The sequence below is a fragment of the Lepidochelys kempii genome, chromosome 2 (genome assembly GCF_965140285.1).
Source record: "Lepidochelys kempii isolate rLepKem1 chromosome 2, rLepKem1.hap1, whole genome shotgun sequence".
In the NCBI taxonomy this organism is placed as follows: Eukaryota; Metazoa; Chordata; order Testudines; family Cheloniidae; genus Lepidochelys; species Lepidochelys kempii.
The window spans coordinates 214514318-214535343 of record NC_136381.1 but is presented as its reverse complement, the minus strand read 5'-3'; the positions used below and the strand labels follow the sequence as shown (position 1 = coordinate 214535343).

Below are 21026 nucleotides of genomic sequence, written 5' to 3'. Positions count from 1 at the left end.
TAGAAATGGTTCTCAGAAAGGGCAGTCCAACATGGTCTGGATCCTATCCAGGCCCCAATACCAAGATCCTTGGCTACTTATTGCATTTTAAAGTAGACCAACCTTTTGTTCAGCTCTATTAAGGGCACTCTCCATAACACAATACATCTCACTGTGTTACCATCTGGCTGGTGTATCTTTTCCATAAAACATCAAGTCTGCAACATGGAGCAGCCCACTGATCTTTCTCAAATGCTATGTTGGGTACAGCTGAAATTCTTCATTTCCCACCATCCTGGGTGGGTACTGCTTCCCAGTCAGATCAACACAGACCCATACTCGAAGAAAAAAGAACAGTTACCCTGCGTTAACAGTGTTCTTCAAGGTGGTGTTAGTGTGGATTCCCGGACGTGTCCGCCATCCCCAGTTTGATTCCTAAGCAAACAAAGTCTTTGATACATGAAGGAAAGTCATGGCCACTCTGCCCTTTATGTCCTTGCATGGGAGCACAAAAAAGCACAGTGCACATATGTGACCCCAGTGGACACTCCCATTAAAAAAATCTGAACTCGCATGAATGAGGCACCTGTGCATCTACAGTGGGATTGATAGTGTTACATAACCTTAGACAGCCACGGTAGGGTAAGTAACTGTTCTTTCAATCTTATGGTGCGTTGTGATATTTCTTCTGCTTTGGAGACTTAATATTTTTCCAGATGCTCCCCCCCGCCCACCCAACAGATTGGTCTGTGAATGTGGGTTTCCCATCATAACTCATACACATACTGGCAATGTTGTACTTTTCTTTTTTACAAAGGTATTTTTTAAAATGAAGCTGTGTTCACTGCAAAATACTGCAACTGTTTAAAGCAGCTCTGAGTGGAACATGTTCTCCTTTACTGCATGCTAACCCTAATTACGTTTGTTTTCTAAATGCTACAGAAAGAAAGGCCACAGCTGCAGCCCTGCTCTGCCATCACCCACAGCTTTCACGATGGGAATAAATCTAGGAGAAAATCCAAACAAAAGCACTAATCTATGTTTTAGGGTAATGGCCTGTAGTGCTTTTAAATGGCAGCCTTTTTTAGTTACAGGAACACAAGAGGCATCTGAAAACACAAAAGCTTAGGATTTATTTTTACCTTGAACTACAAATGCCAAATTTCAAATTAATGTTGAAGGATACAATTTTATGCCCTGTGTAAAACCAGAGCAAAAAACCTTACAGTATGAACCCATATTCTTAGGCTTTTTAAACTTCTGACAGCTCCTTACTTATTCCTAGTGCTTTTGATTCTTGGCATATATTTGCCCCAAAACTTGCATGTTTTTTCTATTGCTTTTTGCAGCCAGTCAGCCTTTTGCTGTTACACACTATTGATCTGTACCATACAATGAAGTATCATGTGGCCCAAGTAGCTGCTGTGAGGTATCAGACTTTCAGTAGAAAAGGTGGGTTTAAAGCAAAATCTTGGTAATAGCTGTGCTGAAAGGCATTGCTGCATGAAAAATCCTTATGGTCCCAAAATGGAATGTTTCCCTCTCCTGAGTTTTCTAGAATGTCGTATTCTATAGTGAGTGGTATGTACATAAACTGTGGATAATGATTTCTAACTGTAAATGACTTATGTTGTCTTTTATCCAAATTCAGTTTTGGAATGCATAATTAATTTTTTTTAAACTTTGGTAGAGTGAGCTGTGGTTAAAAATGAGCTGTTTTGCAGATACATAATCATAGGCATGCATTGTTCTTTAAATCTTGTGTAAGTCGAACACACTCTTTCTCACTGCTGAATAGTCAGAGGCTATGTAACTGTATGTTTGCTTCATGTCCATTTCAACTTGATACACTAATATAAAACTAAAATGCAAAGTAAAAAGTCTTAGGCCTGATCCTGAGAGGCGTTGAGCATCTGCAGTTCCATTTAGCACTCGTCTCATGCTCATGCCCCACAGCCAACGTTCCACTACATAAGATTGGAAAAACTGCCATACCAATGTCATTGAAAATCGTGCATATTATTTCTTTCTCTTTGGGGATACTCAGGGAATAATCTTTTCAGAAGATAGTTTGATTCGCTACAAATGAAAAGAGAGAAAATGAGTGTCTGTAAATTGGCAAATAACAACTGTGTCATGCTTGCTTCCTTTGAATCATAGAATCATAGAATATCAGAGTTGGAAGGGACCTCAGGAGGTCATCTAGTCCAACCCCCTGCTCAAAGCAGGACCAGTCCCCAATGTTTGCCCCAGACCCCTAAATGGCCCCCTCAAGGATTGAACTCACAACCCTGGGTTTAGCAGGCCAATGCTCACCTAGCTATGTCCTATTTTCATTTTAAAACCAGATGATTTTGAGATGAGGGAGAAGATGATGAATATTGGGGAGCCGGTGGGGCAGCTGTTGTTTATTTTTATGATGTTAGCACCCAGGTGCTGTAGTTATGTGCCAGAACCCCATTGAGCTAGGCATTGTGCAAACACAGCAAAAAAAAGTCATTAAAGTTACCTGTAAAAAACCCTATGCAATTTCAAAGAGAATGCACTCCTACTTTAAGATATTACATAAGTGTTTTGAATAGCTACAATCCCATGGTGATTCTAGATACAGGAACACAGAAGAAAAAATAATACATACTGTATATTTTTTCTTCACTAATCTAAACCAATTACAAAGGAAGTAGTGTTTGGTTTATCATAATAAAGCACTTACTGTATAACTCTGGAGAGTTTTCATCAAGTTTCCTCCAGTGCATAATTTAATTTCTTTCAAATTATTTAGACAGTCAAGTATCCTTCTACCTAAACTGATTCCCTATTTAAATCTGTCAAAATTCATGTATTTGTTTTTTTTTTTAAATCGTTGTGTTATACCAATAAAATAAAAACCAGCAGGATCTTATTAAAGGGGAAAAGGCAAAATACCACATTTTTTGTGAATACAGAAAGAATCTTAGTAAGCTGTTAGTTATAGCTATAACATTCCATTCAATCTTATATTTATTCACACATTCATTCATACACACACACACACACAGGTTCTGCAAGGTTGTTATCATAGTTACCAGCCTTAGAGTTGCTCATGCCAAGCCACTGGTCAGGTGGCCTGGACATGAGGAGGGAGCAGGGCCTTGTCAGATGCTCATCTGATGCTCCTGGAAGTTGGTTTGCAGAATCAGACCCCAAAGTTCTCACTTTCTAGAGTCCATTTTTATGGGAGTTTCTTCCTATGCCAGTCTATGGGAATTGCTTCATCATGCTGTTGCTGAATCAATCAGCAGATAGCACATTCCTGACGGCTCTGTGCTGCCAGATGTTATCTTGTTCTTTGGTTCTCCCATTCTTGAGGCTGTTGGGTGGATTCCAGTCTGCCCTCCGGGGGGGGGGGGGTCCTCTGGTTATTTCCACTTGACGCCTTCTTCAGCCGATGGACACTGGATTCTTAGGCTGGCAGCTCCCTGATCATTCAGTTATTACCCACACCAAGGCATCCATCCACATACATCCTCTATCTCTATTTTAATCACAATTGTTAATACAACAGAGGGGTGGGGAGTCTCTGGGTGCTGTTTCTGTTGTTACAGAGCATTGCTTTGAGTCTCTCTCTGTGTGAATTGCTTTGAGAACAGACTCTGTCTTAGAATGTACTAACGCAATTAGCAGCTTGCAAGTTTCACAAAAAGAGGGAGAGAAACAGTACCAAAAACCAAGAGACCTCTTAATTAGTAATACCCTGGAATTTAAACTATGGGGAATCAAACTCATTTGTGATTTTAATACAGAACTTCTTTAATATGATCCAACAATTAACATAGTCTATAAATGAAAACAAGACCAATTGCAAGGAAAACAATTGGGGAAATCTGATTGGTTCAATGCAAATATAAAAACAGCATGTTTGAAAGTACTTGTGAACTTTGCAAAGTAATTAAAGAAAATAAGATTGCATTTAAAATAAAAAAAATCTAAACACAAACTGTAAATGCTTGTTATCTTTGACAAAGAATCCACAGAACACACAATCTTGCTTTCTACCTAGTTTGTTAAAATCTCTCAAGCATTGCTAATTCATTCCAAAAGTTGCTGAAGTGTGTGTTCTTGTTTACTTTATTTTCTTAAATAGGAATTGCGGCATCTTTTGCTGTAAAGCTTTTCAAAGCATGGATAGCAGAGAAAGATGCCAACTCAGTTACCTCCTCTTTAAGAAAAGCCAACTTAGACAAGCGATTGCTAGTAAGTACCATGTATTTTCTGGGAGTTTTTGTTGTTTTAGGAAGAGGAGGATATATAAGGCAGATGCTACTTTGTCATAAATGTTAATTCCCACTAATGCTCCCTCCCAAAAAACTGACATATTTTGAATCACAGTAATAATGTTAGAGCTACTGTCTCTGCATCATTGTTAAAGCATCAGGTCCTGTAATTTTTTTCCGATCCACTTTTTTGTTTTTCCATAGCAGGAAGACTGAAGAATATAGTTTAAGAAGCCAGAGAATTAACTAACTTTTATTTGTCACTGTCCACTGAAACTCTGGTAATAACAGAGTATAAATAACCAGTATGTGTGTATTTGAGGATTTTATTTTATTGACATAGTTTGTTAGTTGCAGAAAACCATGAGTGAAGCTGCAGTGGTTTATGAAATTATTATACTCTTGAAAATGAATTATAGCTCTATAATTTAAAATTGTGAAATAGTGTTGGGATATCCTCATAAAGTGAATACAAGACTAAGCATTTTGGTAGTCAGTGGTTCTAAAATGATAGCTGCAGAACCACTAGGAGCAGTGTGTGGTCAGGCCAATGGCCTTGCGGTTCATGCATATAATTCTTGGATCAACAACAGCCTGAAGTGTTGAGAATTGTGGGTTCCTGGGAAGAAATAGTTGATTCTTGCTGTCTAATGTGCAGGTCTCTTCTTGCATTTGCCTGAAGACGCTTGGATTCATAGATTATAAAGCCAGATTATAAATCTGACTTTCTGCATAACACAGACCAGAGAGTTTCACCCAGTAATTCCTTTTTCTAGCCCAATGTGCAACTAAACTAGATCATATTTTTCTGTAAAGACATCAAATCTTGATTTTAAAAAGTCCAAGTGATGAAAAATTTACCATATCTCTTGGTAATCTGTTCCAATAACTAATTACCCACATAGTTTAAAAAAAAATCTTTATGTATTATTTCCAGTTTGATCATTGCTATCTTCAGCTTTTAGCAACTGGATAATGTATAATGCTATTGTCTACTAGATTAAAAGGCTTCAGTATCAGATGATATCTCCTGTGTAGGTACTTGTAGACCAAGACAGATAAGTAAATAGAGTGTGCTCCTTTAGTGTCTGTCATAAGGCCTGTTATCCAGATCATGAATCGTTCTTTCAGACACCGGGAACTGGTCTGTAAATAACTGCCATCCCCTCCCTGACAAGATGACATGCTAGTTGTAGTAGCAGACTTGAGAGTTGTCGTCTGTTTTTTTTCATGGTTGGATTCTCGTAATTCACTGGTCTGCTATTGCTGTGAATTGTATGGGCTGAATGATGCCACACTTGTGAATGAGTTATTTTAATGGTGTCCTGTCTATTTAATGCAATAATTTTCCATATTTATTGGATGGCTCTCAGAAATATTCCTATTCACTTTTGTGCAGTATATGGTAAATAACACACTGATATATTCTCTCAAAATGTAAATATATAGAAATGCTCTGTGTTCATAGTCTCTGATCTTAGCATGATGGCTTTATGGTCTATGTTTTGAAATATTATTTTAAACTCAAGGTTTTTTCATGAATATGCAGACTTAATATTAATTTGTAAATTACTTGTCTTTTCTTTGTATATAACCTGAAGAGTTGTAGTTTTTTCTCTGTTACCAACTATCTCTAAAACAAGCCTATATAAAAATTAATGTGGTTTCTCCACTGAAAATGCAAACATTAATTTTCTTTTAACCAGTTCTCCTTCCTCACCATAAGCTTTCTTGGTAGTTTATTTAACAGAGAAGCATTCTCTGCCTCCTAGGAACTATTTCCAGCCAATCGGCAGAATGTGGAGCATTTTGCGAAGTACTTCACTGATGCACGGCTAAAAGAGCTCTCAGATTTCCTCCGAGTCCAGCAGTCACTGGGGACTCGTAAAGAACTTCAAAAAGAGCTACAGGAACGTCTGTCTCAGGAATGTCCAATTAAAGAGGTGGGGAGAGGTTTTTTATTTTTATATTCGTACTGTTACTCAATTAGGCAAAGACTTAAATGAACAGTGACTATAGGGAAATATGTATATACCCCACAGGCTTTCTCTACCCATCTTAGAATTATTTAATTTACTCCTATTTTAATTCTATACAAAAACATAATCACAGGGCTTCTGTGCTGTCAAGAATGGTGCTAGAATTATTTTAGTTTTACATTGTACATAAAGACTTGAAAAATGAACAAGTTTTACTCGATAAGGTATTTTAAGGAAAAACCATGCCTTTCTTACGTGATTGCAGCTAATTCCACTTTTTTTCTGTTATAACCCACACCTTAGTGTATTTATAGTTCAGAATTTTATCTAACTGTACAAACTATTGTGGGAAGTTTCTTTCTTCCACCAGGTAGTGCTTTATGTAAAAGAGGAAATGAAGAGAAACGATCTGCCAGAGCCTGCAGTGATTGGACTCCTGTGGACGTGTATAATGAATGCCGTTGAATGGAACAAGAAGGAAGAGCTGGTTGCAGAACAAGCACTTAAACATCTAAAGGTGTGTATGAGCGTGCATGTGCCAAGACTGTAAACAAGAAAATACTCCACAGGTGTCAGTAAACTTTTTTTTGGACGTTTAAATCAGGAAGGCATAGGACCTGGTGTGACATTGATATTAAGTATTAGAACAACATCTTGCATATATGAGGAATAATGCCCTGTGCCCGCTATATGGTGACTGTCATCGCTTTTGGCCAAAGTACTGAGGAACATAAGGTGACCTCATAAGGATACAAATACTTTACAATGTGGCTGAAAAGTATTCAGAAGCATTTAAAACAAAAACAAAAACACAACAATATTATGGCTAGTACTTCCCAACTGAATTGGGAAGAATTGGAGAATTAGTATCAGCCAGTTGAATTGGGGAGGGGAGCATAATTCCACTGAAGAGTTCTGGTGAACCTGTAAACTCTGAGAGTGAGGCTATGCTCACCAGTCTTTTAAGACAAGCATATTTTAAATGATGGTTGGGAAATTGCTGAACTTCCAGTTTCATGTATGATAACATGGATCTGTGCTCTGCACACAATGCCTCTCACCTTTCCAAATCTCTAATATTGATTGCCCACTACTGCTGTCCCGTCTTCCTCAGTTCCTTCTCCTAAGGTTTGTGTTCAGCATACACAAAGCTTGGGTTCCTGCATCTCCATAGGTTTTGCACCTTGCATGTTGGTCATGGAGCCTTTTCCAGCTGTGGGACCAGATGGGAAGAAAAACTCAACACAATTGTCTTCCAGCAGGAAGATGCATTTTGGAGTTCCAGCAGTGGCTTTATTTACCACTTTGGGGTGGTGATTGGTTTAATCACTTAATTCGTAGTTGTAGCATTGCATCTATGAGGTCAGATTTTTTTTTTTTTTTTTTAAACATAGGGTGTAGTATTAACAATGCAGCTCATGTGTATTAAGGGACAGCTTTCAGAATATTAACACTGGAAAGAGAAATAAATAGACAAGTTGTTTTTCAATACATTGTGATATACAAATATTGTTGTCTTGTAATCCAGTCCTGCAAAATTTACTCTCGGAAGAAGTCCTTACTTTTGTGAGTAGTTCCATTGAGATCAGTGGGATCTCATGCCTGTGTAAAGGTTGCAGGCTTGGCCTGTTGATATGTACATTGACCTAAACCCACTGTCTCAACCCAGAACAGCACATTGTCTGTCCATGCTGGAAGAAGAACAGGAGGCCATGGCCATAGTTTAATTAAGCTACAGCTTTATTCACTTTAAAATATCTGGGAGTACCCGGCAACAAATAGTACAGTACAGGAAAGATGGGGGTCGGCTCCCCGCTGTTCCAGACAATATGCTTGGCTGCCTTTTCACCTCCCTCTCCAGGTTTCCAGAGTGTCTGATTCTTTCCTTCCTTTTTTTCTTTTTTAACTGAGGTGAACAATATTTGCACTCTGTGTCCATTCCCAGTCTGCCAAAGAGTGTACAAGGAGTGTCAGCCGGTCCCATAGCCTGCCTCTCCTTCCATGCCAGCTCAGGATTGCCTCACTCCGTAGGCCCAGGTGTGAACTGGCCAATACCTTGGAGGCTCCATCTGGCTGCCCAGTATACAAAGTCCACCCCACTGCTCAGTTGGCCTGTCTGCTTGATTCTGAAAGTGGAAATACAAGAAAATAAGCCCTGATTCTCTACCTGAGGTCTCACGTACATCCTGTATGCCTTTGAATGCTATCGGCCAATTGCATGAATCAGTTTGGCTCCTGGCCTTAGCAGGGCTGTAGCTGTTGCAGCCCCTATCCAGAAAGAGTGGGAACCAAATTCTTGCACTGGTAGCCCAAGATTTGTAAGCCCCTTTTTTAAAACTGTAACCAATTGGTATGTTGTGAGAGGGCCTTCCATCATCATGAATAAAGAGGGGCCCCTCTTCAATGGGTCTCTGTGTTGTATAAGTCCTTAAAGCCCTTCCTGGGCAAATCCTTGCCTTGGCCAGCTCCTGTAGCATTATGGACTCATTATTGCCTCCTTCTACCCCCACAGATCAGTTTTTGAGAACCTCAGGGTTAAGAAGACTGATTGCTTTTCCCACTGAAATCTCTCCACTCTAAAGCCCTTCCTGAATAATAACATCGAGGCACTAGTTCACTGACTTTAAAAGCTGCAAAAATTTGGGCTATATTTTTTAAAATAAACTCCTTAGTATTTATGTAGCAGCAGGAGACTTTAATCTCTGGACAATATCAGAGTCCCACTGACATTATTGAATAGAGACACATAGCATGTATTGTTATCTCTCTCAACATCTGTATCCAATTAAACAAATGCTGGACAATTGAAGGGCCAAAGAGGGAAGGATCTCAATACCCCAAGCTTGCACTTCAGGGCTGGCACTGTTGCACTGTTGATAAATATTTGCGTATACTGAGGGAGGGTGTGAATATTTTACTTGCTAATATTGACTAAGTTCTAGCAATTTTTGTAGTTGTAATTGCTTGGTGGGAGCTTAAATAAAAGTTAGAAAAAAGAACCTTGCAATACTATACCTCAAATTACCAAGCTCTTATTACACAAACTGTGTAGCTTGTGTGTCTGCCAAGGAGAATAGCTGATGAATCAATTTTCAAAAGAAACATGAATACTTGGCCCAAGTGCTTATGAAGCTTTTACTCAGTCCTCTTCCCATTGACCTTATTAAGTAAGAACTTCAGGATCTGACCCACTGTGAAGCTATTTAATTCAGTCTATGAACACACTTATATTGAAGTGACCCTTTTAGTGTGAAAAGGACATGTTGAGGAATGAAATTTTCACCAATCTAGGCAATGATGTAGGCAGTAGCTTTGAAAATGTACATTTGGGCAATGGGGCAGACCAGGTGAAGTTTGTCTCCCCTCAGGCTCAAAATTGTAAGGGGCCGAGTACCCTGGCCCCAGTACTGAAGAGAAACCATTTAAGCATATGCTTAAGTTTAAGGTTGCAAGTAATCCCACTGATTTCAATACAACCCCCTAATGAGAGGGAAAGAAATGAGAAAGCAAGAAAGGTAAATTCTAACTATTTAGAAGGAACGATCAGATGAAAATAAGGTCATAACTGGCATAACTTCCTTCTTCAAAAGGAAGAGAAGTATTTCCATAACAAAATGGAGTTCTGACCTTTTACGAGCAGCTACCTTTTTTCTTTGGATCTTTAATTGTTATGGTAAAGGTCATAAAAAGGACCATTACTACCTTGCCAGTGTACCGTATTAAATGGTTTATTTTTGTGTACTGGAAAAGCTATTGTGTTCTTTGCACAAGGAAAGGTCACTTCTAATTCATGCCCCAGCATGTTCAATTTAATGGTTTTCACATACTGGATTTATTATGATCTCTATAAGCCTCTGTGAAACTGGGGATTTCAGATTATGAGGAGCATCAGTTCTGGGTGTGTGACATTGTTGGTGCTCTCTTTGCAACATGTAGCATCCAGAATATTGTTGAAACATCATATATCATAGTTGCTTATCTTCTGTTGTACCAAACAGCATACAAATAACCATACTCTGACATAATGGGTCTTATAACTTCACTTTACACAATTCAATAGCAAAGTGAAACATTAAAATAATCCATTGCAAGTTCCCCAACTTTTGTCTTACAAAAGCTTGTGCATTTGTGTAAATGGCACTAATGAAATAAAATTGCAATTATTGGCAATAAATTCTAGGTGTCAGTGTAGCAACCACATCTTTCTCTAGGTGATTGTTTTTCCAAAGATGAAATTTACAAGGAGTTAAATTGTAGTAATGGTGTCTGTGATTTTTCACTTTCAGTATTTCTATATAAAATAATTTGCCTTTTTCCCCCCTCTTCCAGCAATATGCACCCCTGCTGGCTGTGTTCAGCACCCAAGGCCATTCAGAGCTAATTCTTCTCCAGAAGGTTCAGGAATACTGTTATGACAACATCCACTTTATGAAAGCCTTTCAGAAGATAGTGGTACTCTTTTACAAAGGTATATGTCCATATCCGCCTTAGTACGCTATACAGTGAACATTGTGTCCTGTGCCTACTGGAACACACTGTACTAAGATAATGAGTAAGTTTGGCATGTATTTAGATTCTGAAGCTGGTCTCTCTGGTCTGCGCAGAAACCACTTAAACCAGCCAGAGATAGAATTGCCCCTGTAAAAGGAGATTCTCCATTGCCGTAGAGATGGAGGAGGTGGGCATGGGCACTTCTTACACAAGCCACCCCCTCACCAATGATGTAAGTGTGTGTTTGTGTGCGGGGGGGTTTACAGGCATTTTGCGTGTTGGAATAGATATGGTAGACCTGAGTTCTGCTAGATCTGCTGGCATCAAGGACCTAATAACAGCAGTAAGCTAAAGCAAATTCCTCCTCCTCTAAGCTATGCTGGAGCTGGGTAGCCCTAAATCATGGAGTCACAACTGTGATACGTGCAGCTGCCTCACCTGTATGAGGGAGGGAAGGGGGTGATCAATGTTATCTTGAAAAGAATAGTGATCAAGGTCTTTTGGCTTTTATATGGGCATTATTCTGTTCCCATTGATGTCACTGGCAAATCTTGCCTTGACTTCAGTGGAAGCAGGATCAGGCCATAGGTAGGCACTGTCAGATCCTTGGAGAAGCCTTTATTTCCAGGATTTCATTTTTGTAGTATAGATGTCTTCTTAGTACGTTTATTCAGTTCAGGTTGTCATAGAGACTAATAGTCTTGCACTGCATGTGAGAGGTGGGTGATAAGCAGTTTGTTCTAACATTCTTGCTATAAATAGTTGAAGGGGGAAAATCAGTGTGACTAGAAATGCTCAGTATAGATTTTTTTTGTGCATATTGAGTGTTCACGTATACTTTCAAAAATACACACAGCTGTTGACTAAAGTATTCATATAGATTTTCAGAAAGCAGAAATAAGTGAGTCAACAATATTTATTCCTATCCTTATTATGTCTACATAAACTGACCCTAGTAGCATAAAAAAATAGAAAATGTGACCTTTTGAGAAAAATTAAGACTTAACAAGACACAAACATTCTAATTTGATTTTCTTTCATACATCCTCAATAGATGGTGTTCCATCCTTAGTTCACTCTGTATATGCTGGATGAGCATTGTACTTTTCTGCATGTTATTTAAGTTAAGTGCCACAAATGATAACGTAAATAGTTTAAGTAGATTTGTCTTCAGTTTGTGGTGTAGGGGACCAAAAATGAATTTAAATAAGTAACAATGTAAATGCATGAGGAACAAAGCTATTGAGAATTATTTGTACAGCTGTTATGGATAATATCTTTAATATGTTTCTGTTGCTTTTATGAGGAAATGTATATCTGATGAGAAATTATAACAAGTAATAGACTCTCTTTCTTTGCCAGTTTGAGCCCAATTCAGAATATAGCAGTGACTACAGTCAGGACTGGGACAGCCATGCTGTCCCCATCTTCTGATGCGGGCTGTATTTTATTCTAAGCCTGTCCACCAACCCCAGTACAGTGCAACATCACAGTTTTAACTCTACTTCTTTCAGCTCTTCTTTGCCAGGGTGCTAGGAGGAAAGGTGGTCTCCCTCTCTCTAGGGAGCTCCTTCATTCCAGGTTCAGCTAGCCCTGTCTTTCTCTCTCTTAAAGAAAAGGAGTACTTGTGGCACCTTAGAGACTAACCAATTGAGCATGAGCTTTCAAATAAATTGGTTAGTCTCTAAGGTGCCACAAGTACTCCTTTTCTTTTTGCGAATACAGTCTAACACGGCTGTTACTCTGAAACCTTTCTCTCTCTTGAAACCCTTCCTTCCTGGCTTTTTATCAGGTAGGTCAGCTGAGGGCTAATTAGTCCCTTACCTCCCCAGCTTCTCCTTCTGATTAGCTAATTATTTAATCAGCCACTGATTATGGGGGGAACTAATTGAGGCTACAGTGATCAGAGTGCTGACATGCCTGTCAGATCTGTAATAAGGTCCACCAATAATGATGATAAAGAAGGGTTTTTATATTCATACTCGCTTGGAAATAGATGCCAGGCTGAATTTAACAGAGACTGTATGGTGTTGAAGGCCTCATGGATTATTGTCCTCTAGCATTTCTATATGCATGTCAACATCTGCTTTCATGGGCCAGTCCATGGCTTCCTCCAAGCGATATATTCCCTGGGTTTTACCCAGAGAGTCAGGAATAGCTTCTCTAAGGCTAGCCATGTACCCCTACTTAATATTTGAGTCTGGCATGGATATTTTAGATATTGGGCCATGTCTGTTGCATGGATAGACTGTCACCATCTCCATTTCAGGGGTGGAGCTTGCATCCACCCCTACCATTGCTACAAACAGGTTATTTCATCAGAGTCTTGGAGATTTGTGAGGTCTACGCATCTCTGTAGTTTCACGTGTGCAATCACCTACTAGCTAAGAAGTCCACCAGGTTACCAAGAGCTGTGGTGATGTGGAGAGGACAGCAGCTCCTCTTTCCCCTCACTGAAGGACTGATTATCTTTGGCCCAAAGGCCACTGTGGTTTAATTGGGATCTCCAAGTCGTAAAATGGATGGGCCATGAATTGGAGAGATTTCAGAGTACCTGATCATCTTCTTTGTATGGTGAATCAACACAGCATATGGAATAGCTATGGTTGGGATTAAGAAATGCCAGCAACTATCCCTCAGAACTCTCTTGGATAGTGCACAGTGTGACCCCCTGGATTCTCACTCTGTGGAACATTATTCATTACAAGGGAGTTTTTCAAAGGTGCAAATGGTAGTTGGACAATGAAAGTTAGGCACCTAATTGTTTGTGATTTTGATAATGTCTTCCTTGGACTACCTGCAGGGGCATTCCTAACATCTAAATTATAATCCTAATTTTATTATATTTCCCCACGCTTCTGGCTAAAATAGCCCCATAAACCTGAATTGCTTTCTAAGAGGATAACCTGGAATTTTCTCTTAATGTATCAGCAAAATATAGAGTGTCTGTCTGAATGCATCTGATGAAGTGAGCTGTAGCTCATGAAAGCTTATGCTCTAATAAATTGGTTAGTCTCTAAGGTGCCACAAGTACTCCTTTTCTTTTTGCGAATACAGACTAACACGGCTGTTACTCTGAAACCTGGAAAACCTGAGACTCTATGTTCTTACTCTAAAATCTGTCCCTTTTGTAATGTACAGATATAGGTCCAGATTTCTTCATGCAGTGTGGCAGCTTTGTGCCAATCTGACCTTTAAAGCCAATTTAACCAGCCCAGAGAGGATCATCCTCATGTAAAGGAGATCCTCTAGTGATTTAGAGATGATCTAGGGGCCCCTACGTTATTATGCCTCCCTGCTGCTGGCACAGCACGGAAAGGGATGTGACTAGGATATCCCTGAGCTATGCCAGCCCTAGGCGATAGGTTTTCCCTTCCCCGACTCTCCTGCTCCCACTGCACCTCAGTGTAACTTTGTTCATCTGGCTGGACTGTGTTGATCTGAGCAACATCAGGATCAGAGGAGTCTGCAGGTGAGCCTTAAGCAAGTTTTGAACAACCCCTGATGCGTATGGTGTTCATTTTGGCCTCAGCTGGAGGGTCCTGGTTCTAATCTTTCATTACTGTTGAAGAAAGTTTGTATATATAATCTCTTTTAGTTGATATAATTAGAAACTGGTAGTCAAATTTGGTAATTATTTATAAGGACCTCCACATTGCTGATCCACTGTCAGTTTAGCAGTAAAAGCATTTGGAAGTCTTAAAGCCAGGAACCAATAATAAAACAAGACCTTTAAGAAGTTCTGTATTAGAGCTCTAATTATAATAAATTCTCGGCCATGTAGAGCCTTTAAGACCGGATTCAAATCCCATTGAATATGTTGGGAGTTTGCTAATGACTTCAACATGAGAAGGATCAAGCCTCTTATCAGTGCAAAAGACCAAAAATGTTCTGTTCTGTGTATATATTTTATTTATATTTATAAGAAATATGTAAAAGAGCACCCTTTACACTCTTAAAAGTACAATTAACGATAAACAGAGGCTGGCAATTGCTCACTGACAGTACAACCCCAACAGCAACACAGGTCTAACAAAAAATTAATAAGCCTCACTCTTCCCCCAGATCTCTACTGGCCAGCCATCATACGTAGGATGATGTAAGCTTTCAGTCCATTCTAAATCATAGAATATCAGGGTTGGAAGGGACCTCAGGAGGTCATCTAGTCCAACCCCCTGCTCAAAGCAGGACCAATCCCCAACTAAATCATCCCAGCCAGGGCTTTGTCAAGCCTGACCATAAAAACCTCAAAGGAAGGAGATTCCATCACCTCCCTAGGTAACGCATTCCAGTGCTTCACCACCCTCCTAGTGAAAAAGTTTTTTCCTAATATCCAATCTAAACCTCCCCCACTGCAACTTGAGACCATTACTCCTTGTTCTGTCATCTGCTACCACTGAGAACAGTCTAGAGCCATCCACTTTGGAACCCCCTTTCAGGTAGTTGAAAGCAGCTATCAAATTCCCCCTCATTCTTCCTTTCAGCAGACTAAACAATTCCAGTTTCCCTTAGCCTCTCCTCGTAAGTCATGTGTTCCAGTCCCCTAATCATTTTTGTTGCCCTCCGCTGGATGCTTTCCAGTTTTTCCACATCCTTCTTGTAGTGTGGGGCCCAAAACTGGACACAGTACTCCAGATGAGGCCTCACCAATGTCGAATAGAGGGGAACGATCACGTCCCTCCATCTGCTGGCAATGCCCCTACTTATACAGCCCAAAATGCCATTAGCCTTCTTGGCAACAAGGGCACACTGTTGACTCATATCCAGCTTCTCGTCCACTGTAACCCCTAGGTCCTTTTCTCCAGAACTGCTGTCTAGCTATTCGGTCCCTAGTCTGTAGCAGTGCATAGGATTCTTCTGTCCTAAGTGCAGGACTCTGCATTTGTCCTTGTTGAACCTCATCAGATTTCTTTTGGCCCAATCCTCTATTTGTCTAGGTCCTCTGTATCCTATCCCAACCCTCCAGCGTATCTACCTCTCCTCCCAGTTCAGTGTCATCTGCAAACTTGTTGAGGGTGCAGTCCACGCCATCCTCCAGATCATTAATGAAGATATTGAACAAAACTGGCCCCAGGACCGACCCTTGGGGCACTCCGCTTGATACCGGCTGCCAACTAGACATGGAGCCATTGATCACTACCCGTTGAGCCCGACGATCTAGCCAGCTTTCTATCCACCTTATAGTCCATTCATCCAGCCCATACTCCTTTAACTTGCTGGCAACAATACTGTGGGAGACGGTGTCAAAAGCTTTGCTAAAGTCAGGGAATAACACATCCACTGCTTCCCCCTCATCCACAGAGCCAGTTATCTCGTCATAGAAGGCAATTAGATTAGTCAGGCATGACTTGCCCTTGGTGAATCCATGCTGACTGTTCCTAATCACTTTACTGTCCTCTAAGTGCTTTAGAATTGATTCCTTGAGGACCTGCTCCATGATTTTTCCAGGGACTGAGGTGAGGCTGACTGGCTTGTAGTTCCCTGGATCCTCCTCCTTCCCTTTTTTAAAGAAGGGCACTTTTTCCAGTCATCCGGGACCTCACCTGATCGCCACCAGTTTTAAAAGATAATAGCCAATGGCTCTGCAATCACATCCACCAACTCCTTTAGCCTCTCGAATGCAGTGCCTGTGGCCCTATGGACTTGTGCTCGTCCAGCTTTTCTAAATAGTCCCAAACCACTTCTTTCTCCACAGAGGGCTGGTCACCTCCTCCCCATGCTGTGCTGCCCAGTGCAGTAGTCTGGGAGCTGATCTCGTTCGTGAAGACAGAGGCAAAAAAAGCATTGAGTACATTAGCTTTTTCCACATCCTCTGTCACGAGGTTGCCTCCCTCATTCAGTAAGGGGCCCACACTTTCCTTGAATAAAACATCTTCATTTCCGGCTGAACTATAGTGCGGAAAAGACTGAATGTAAGTAATATTGGATTGCATATTATATCATGTTCATTAAGCACAGAATCTCCTGTAGCTCTACTAAATTTATCTCTAACTTAGAGACCCGGGGTGAAATCTTGGCCACGCTGTGGTCTCCGTCCAAACTTCTGTTGACTTCAGTGAAGCCAGGATTTCATCCTTGAAGAACAAATGTTCCTAACATGGAATAAAACCTTTTTTCTGTTCTTTAAAGGCCACTAAAGCTACGTTTTATTAAGTTCCTGAAGACGTTTCTGGCCTTGCAGAACCCCCTAAAGAGATTGAAATAATTGGGAGTTCTCATGGGAGATATACACTCACTTGCTGCACCTGACTGAGGCCTTGAAGATGCTAATGATTTTATTTTGCTTGTCTTCATTTTGGGGTCTTTATAATAGACCAATTTGAACCACCTCTCTGAACATGCAATCTATTAATCCTCCACTTCAGGAGATCTTCAAGCTTAATTTACACACAATTTTCTATGAGGTAAATTTCATTATTTCTACTCAGTTACTCCAATTATCTTCCCTAGCAAGTGGAAGGTGGCTTATGAACCTTTCACAGCAGAAAATACACACAACAGAAATGCAAGCATTTTGCCACAGTTAAACTGTGGGTAACATTACTTGCATAATAATAATGATAATCAAAAAGCCCCATCTAAGGTTCTGTCTTTGCTACAGTTAACTTAACTCCTTTCAAGTTAGCCTACCTCGAGTGAGAGCAGCCACACTGCGAAACAACACATGAGCTACAGTGCGATAAGTTGCGCTAAACAGAAGCTGTAGCCTGTACCACCTTATGGGCCCCTTAACTCAAGTTAAAAGCACCACCTCACTCAAGTTAAGGGTTTTTGTGTATGGACAGGACTTGAGCTAGGGGCAATACTTGAGTTATAGTTCAAGTTAAGTCTGCAGCGAAGACACCTTAATGAAGTGTGCCTTGGGACCTCTCCCTCTTATGATTGATTTTAACCTGGGGTTCTGGTGGTGGGTGGCTGGAGTAGTAGTTAGCTGCACTGGCAGGGAAACCAGCTCTGGATCTCCAGGGCTGACATCACCTGGGGCAGAGGATGTAACAACACAGAACCATGCCAACCATAAAATTCAACTGAAACTATTACAGCATGTAAAAAATAATTGTCATAATCTTTAATCAGAAATACTGTAGCTAAAATAAATCACCCCCAGTGTTCCCATTTCTTCAGAGGGTTATCATTAACTACACCCTGTCCTGGCTGATTGCTTAATTGAGCATCTCTGCACTGACAGGAGAATATTATCCCTTACAAACACTGGAGGCATGAATGAATTACCAATGATGTTTCTCAGAAATGAAAGGAAAGACGTGACTGTCATTTCTGTAACTGAAGGTATTTTTATTCCTTCTCTGGGTGCATTTTCTGTCAGTGCAGGAACATTCACTTCATTTTAGTGCCAGAGAATCATATGCAGGCAAATCTCTCCCCCACCATCTTGGAGCTATTCTCATCTTTCAGGCAGGTAATGAGACTTTTTACTATCCTGGATTTAGACCTATCTAATTTTTGTAATGCTTGACCACTAGAATGGGCTCTACTATTATTGCAAGTCCACGATCCTCAGAGCCCCAATTCAGGAAAGCATGTGCCTAACTTTAGGCACTTACTTATATGGTATACTGAATAGGGGCCAATAGTTCAGTGATGTGCATTTGCAATATTTTCCATACCTATGACCCCATGTTATAAAAGTTTCGATCCCTTCCCCACCCCCACTTAGCCAGAAAAAAATGGAGGCTAGTCACAACATCCTTTTCTCCCAGGGGTTATGATGCACAGGTTGACAATCTGTATCATCGGTTGCTGCATTTCTTAGAATTTCATGCACGCGCTATACAGTGTATTGGAGTACAGTGTTTTTTCATGAAGAAATTATATTTGTAATCTCTATTAAAAGTTCCAAGTCAATACTTTTGAAGCTTGTAGCTTATGTCCTCTAAATCGGAGTCCAAATGTGTGTTATAGACCTAATGCCAGCAAAATGCTGGAGCTACGGTAAAGAATATTGGGTTGACATTTGTTTAATGCCAAATGTCACATCTTCCTTATAAACTTTATTTAGTTCCTGTATCTAATTTTTTCTCATAACTCTACCATTTCTTGTACTTTTGAGTACAGGTTCCAAGAATAGTGGATTTTTTGTTGTTCAGCTACATTTTTAGCTAAATATTGGAACTGAATTTTTACAAGGGCAGAGAATGATGGTTGTAGGTACAAGCAGACGTAGTCTTAAACAGGAATTCTGTAGTCTTGCGCATGCGCACACAACTGTGCCACCACACTGTTTTCAAAAGGTGTGACGCTCCTGCTCTTCATCTACCTTCAGCTTGTTTGTTTGCTAATAATGTCAAATTGGATGATGGCTTTTGATAGTAAACGGTCCTTGTGAGACCAGAGGGACTTCTAAACACATTTCACTTGTTTTCAGCAGATCTGAAATCTCCAGGGAGACCCAAGTGTATTCAGTTTCTACCCATGAGTGACTGGTTGGCTTAGCTACTGAAACCTGGTTGGCTTAGGATATTTGTAATTAGTTCTAGGTTACCAGTTCAAATAGATCCAGGTCACTACTATTTATTTGCTGTTCCATGGCTTATGTGAAGTGAGTCTGTGGTCTCAGTCCTGTTTCTGTTTACACAGATGTTTTAAAGATGTTTGTTCATTTATTTCATTGTAATTGATCCAGTTAATTTTCTTCTGTCCTTCACTGCTGGCATCTGCCTATAAACTTTGTGCCACAGTAGAATATGGCTGTGTCCTGGTATTCAGCAGGGTAGCAAGGGGAATCCCATATTCCTGGTATACTAGGCAGCACTGAAGAAACTGATGTAAATCACTTTCAAAAATGTGCTGATTATGGGGAGGAGGATGTTAGTTTGATCAGTACGTGAAAAGGAAAATGGTGGCGACAACCAAAGGTGCTGTTTTTATTCTGGCCTCCTATGTCATCCAATGGCCCTGAAGGCTAAAGTGCATCACAGATATTGGCTCCACGACAGTCACTTATTCAGCTGCAAGACTTGGTTGGATGGCAGAAACTCTGTCACTTGGGCTAGAAGCTTATTGTTTCACATCAGCTAGGATCAGTGGGCATCCTGGCTGAGTTTATTAAGCCTGATGTTTCTCTTGTCCTCAATTATTTTGTTCTCGACACTTAAAAGAAGAGTTTTGGGAGCATGGTCCCTTTAAATGATTCCCCTAATGACTACTGTTTAGTCAGCTGGGAAAGATAAGAGACTTCACATTAGGATGGAATTTTTGTTAATTTTTTTCACCACAATTCTAGCAGTTTTTACTCTTGCATAGCTCTGAGTCAGCAGCAAAAGAAACTACAGTATTTCTTACTGAGGTGAGTCCTAAGATATACAGGTAGATTTTATTGACTTCCTTTGCAATTGGTGTGTTTTTATATCTCTTATTTAAAGCCAATTGAATAGAGGAGTAATTACTCTTTACAGAAGCATGACATTGAATAGTTTATTTTAAGACTAACATATTTAGTTAATGACTGACTTTATGGTATGTGACACAGCTGCGATCTCTTATATGACATTCTGCAGTTACAGCCTAGTGTTAAGTACAATGCCGATTCAAAGCTCGCCTCACTATGATCAAAGTGATTCACTTCTTACTGCCTCAAAACCTAGCAGTTTTTCATTTGTCTTCTGTCTTATAAAAATATGCTTATCTTTGCAACCACTGCTCTGAATTTCAGCTGATGTCCTGAGCGAAGAAGCCATCCTGAAGTGGAATAAAGAAGCACATCTTGCGAAAGGCAAAAGTGTATTTCTTGACCAGATGAAGAAATTTGTTGAGTGGCTGCAAAATGCTGAAGAAGGTACAATTCCATTTAAGTTAATAGTATTTAGTAGCCTCTTGGCCATTCCATTTTGAAGATGTTAGTTGTATTATAGTAGTGCCTACAGGTTCAGTCAGGACCCTGGCCCCACTGTGCTAGGTACTATGCAGATGGATGGTAAAAGACAGGACCTGCTCTAAATTCTTTACAATCTTAGTCTTTAGAAGGCAGGCACCACTGACTGTTTTTCATGTCATTAATAGTGTCCATGTGAAGTCCTGAGCTCTTAGAATTCCATGTGTCCTGCCGTGTGAATTTCACTGAATAGCACTGAATTCCTGAACGAGAAGAGCAATCGTAAAGGCATAAGGACTGTAGTTGCTGTTAAAAAAGGAATAATGGGAAGGGAAATGAATGGGTGTTTGGGCCCACATTTCCTTTTTTCTGGTGCCCTCAAATGGTAAACACTTTCCTTCTGGTATAAGAACAGGTGAACTGTCCCTTTAAAGACTGCCCCATGTTAGTTGTTTTGAGTGGCAGGTGTATAATTATCACTGTTGACTTGCC

At 40.1% G+C, this 21026-nt stretch overlaps 1 protein-coding gene across 7 annotated transcripts in view; it reads left to right on the top strand.

The window, feature by feature from the left end:
* BZW2 (basic leucine zipper and W2 domains 2) overlaps window positions 1-21026 on the top strand; it is a 77614-nt gene that overhangs the window by 53622 nt on the left and 2966 nt on the right. For 5 of the 7 annotated variants that reach the window (XM_073333787.2, XM_073333789.2, XM_073333790.1 and 2 more), the window contains 5 exons: window positions 4103-4212; window positions 6005-6175; window positions 6582-6728; window positions 10541-10679; window positions 20376-20498. In XM_073333787.2, the coding sequence (XP_073189888.1) occupies window positions 4103-4212; window positions 6005-6175; window positions 6582-6728; window positions 10541-10679; window positions 20376-20498 (690 nt within the window). Of the gene's footprint in view, window positions 1-1328; window positions 1432-4102; window positions 4213-6004; window positions 6176-6581; window positions 6729-10540; window positions 10680-10815; window positions 11064-20375; window positions 20499-21026 lie in introns of those variants that run through there. The other 2 variants (XM_073333793.1, XM_078851774.1) reach the window with 2 other exon arrangements.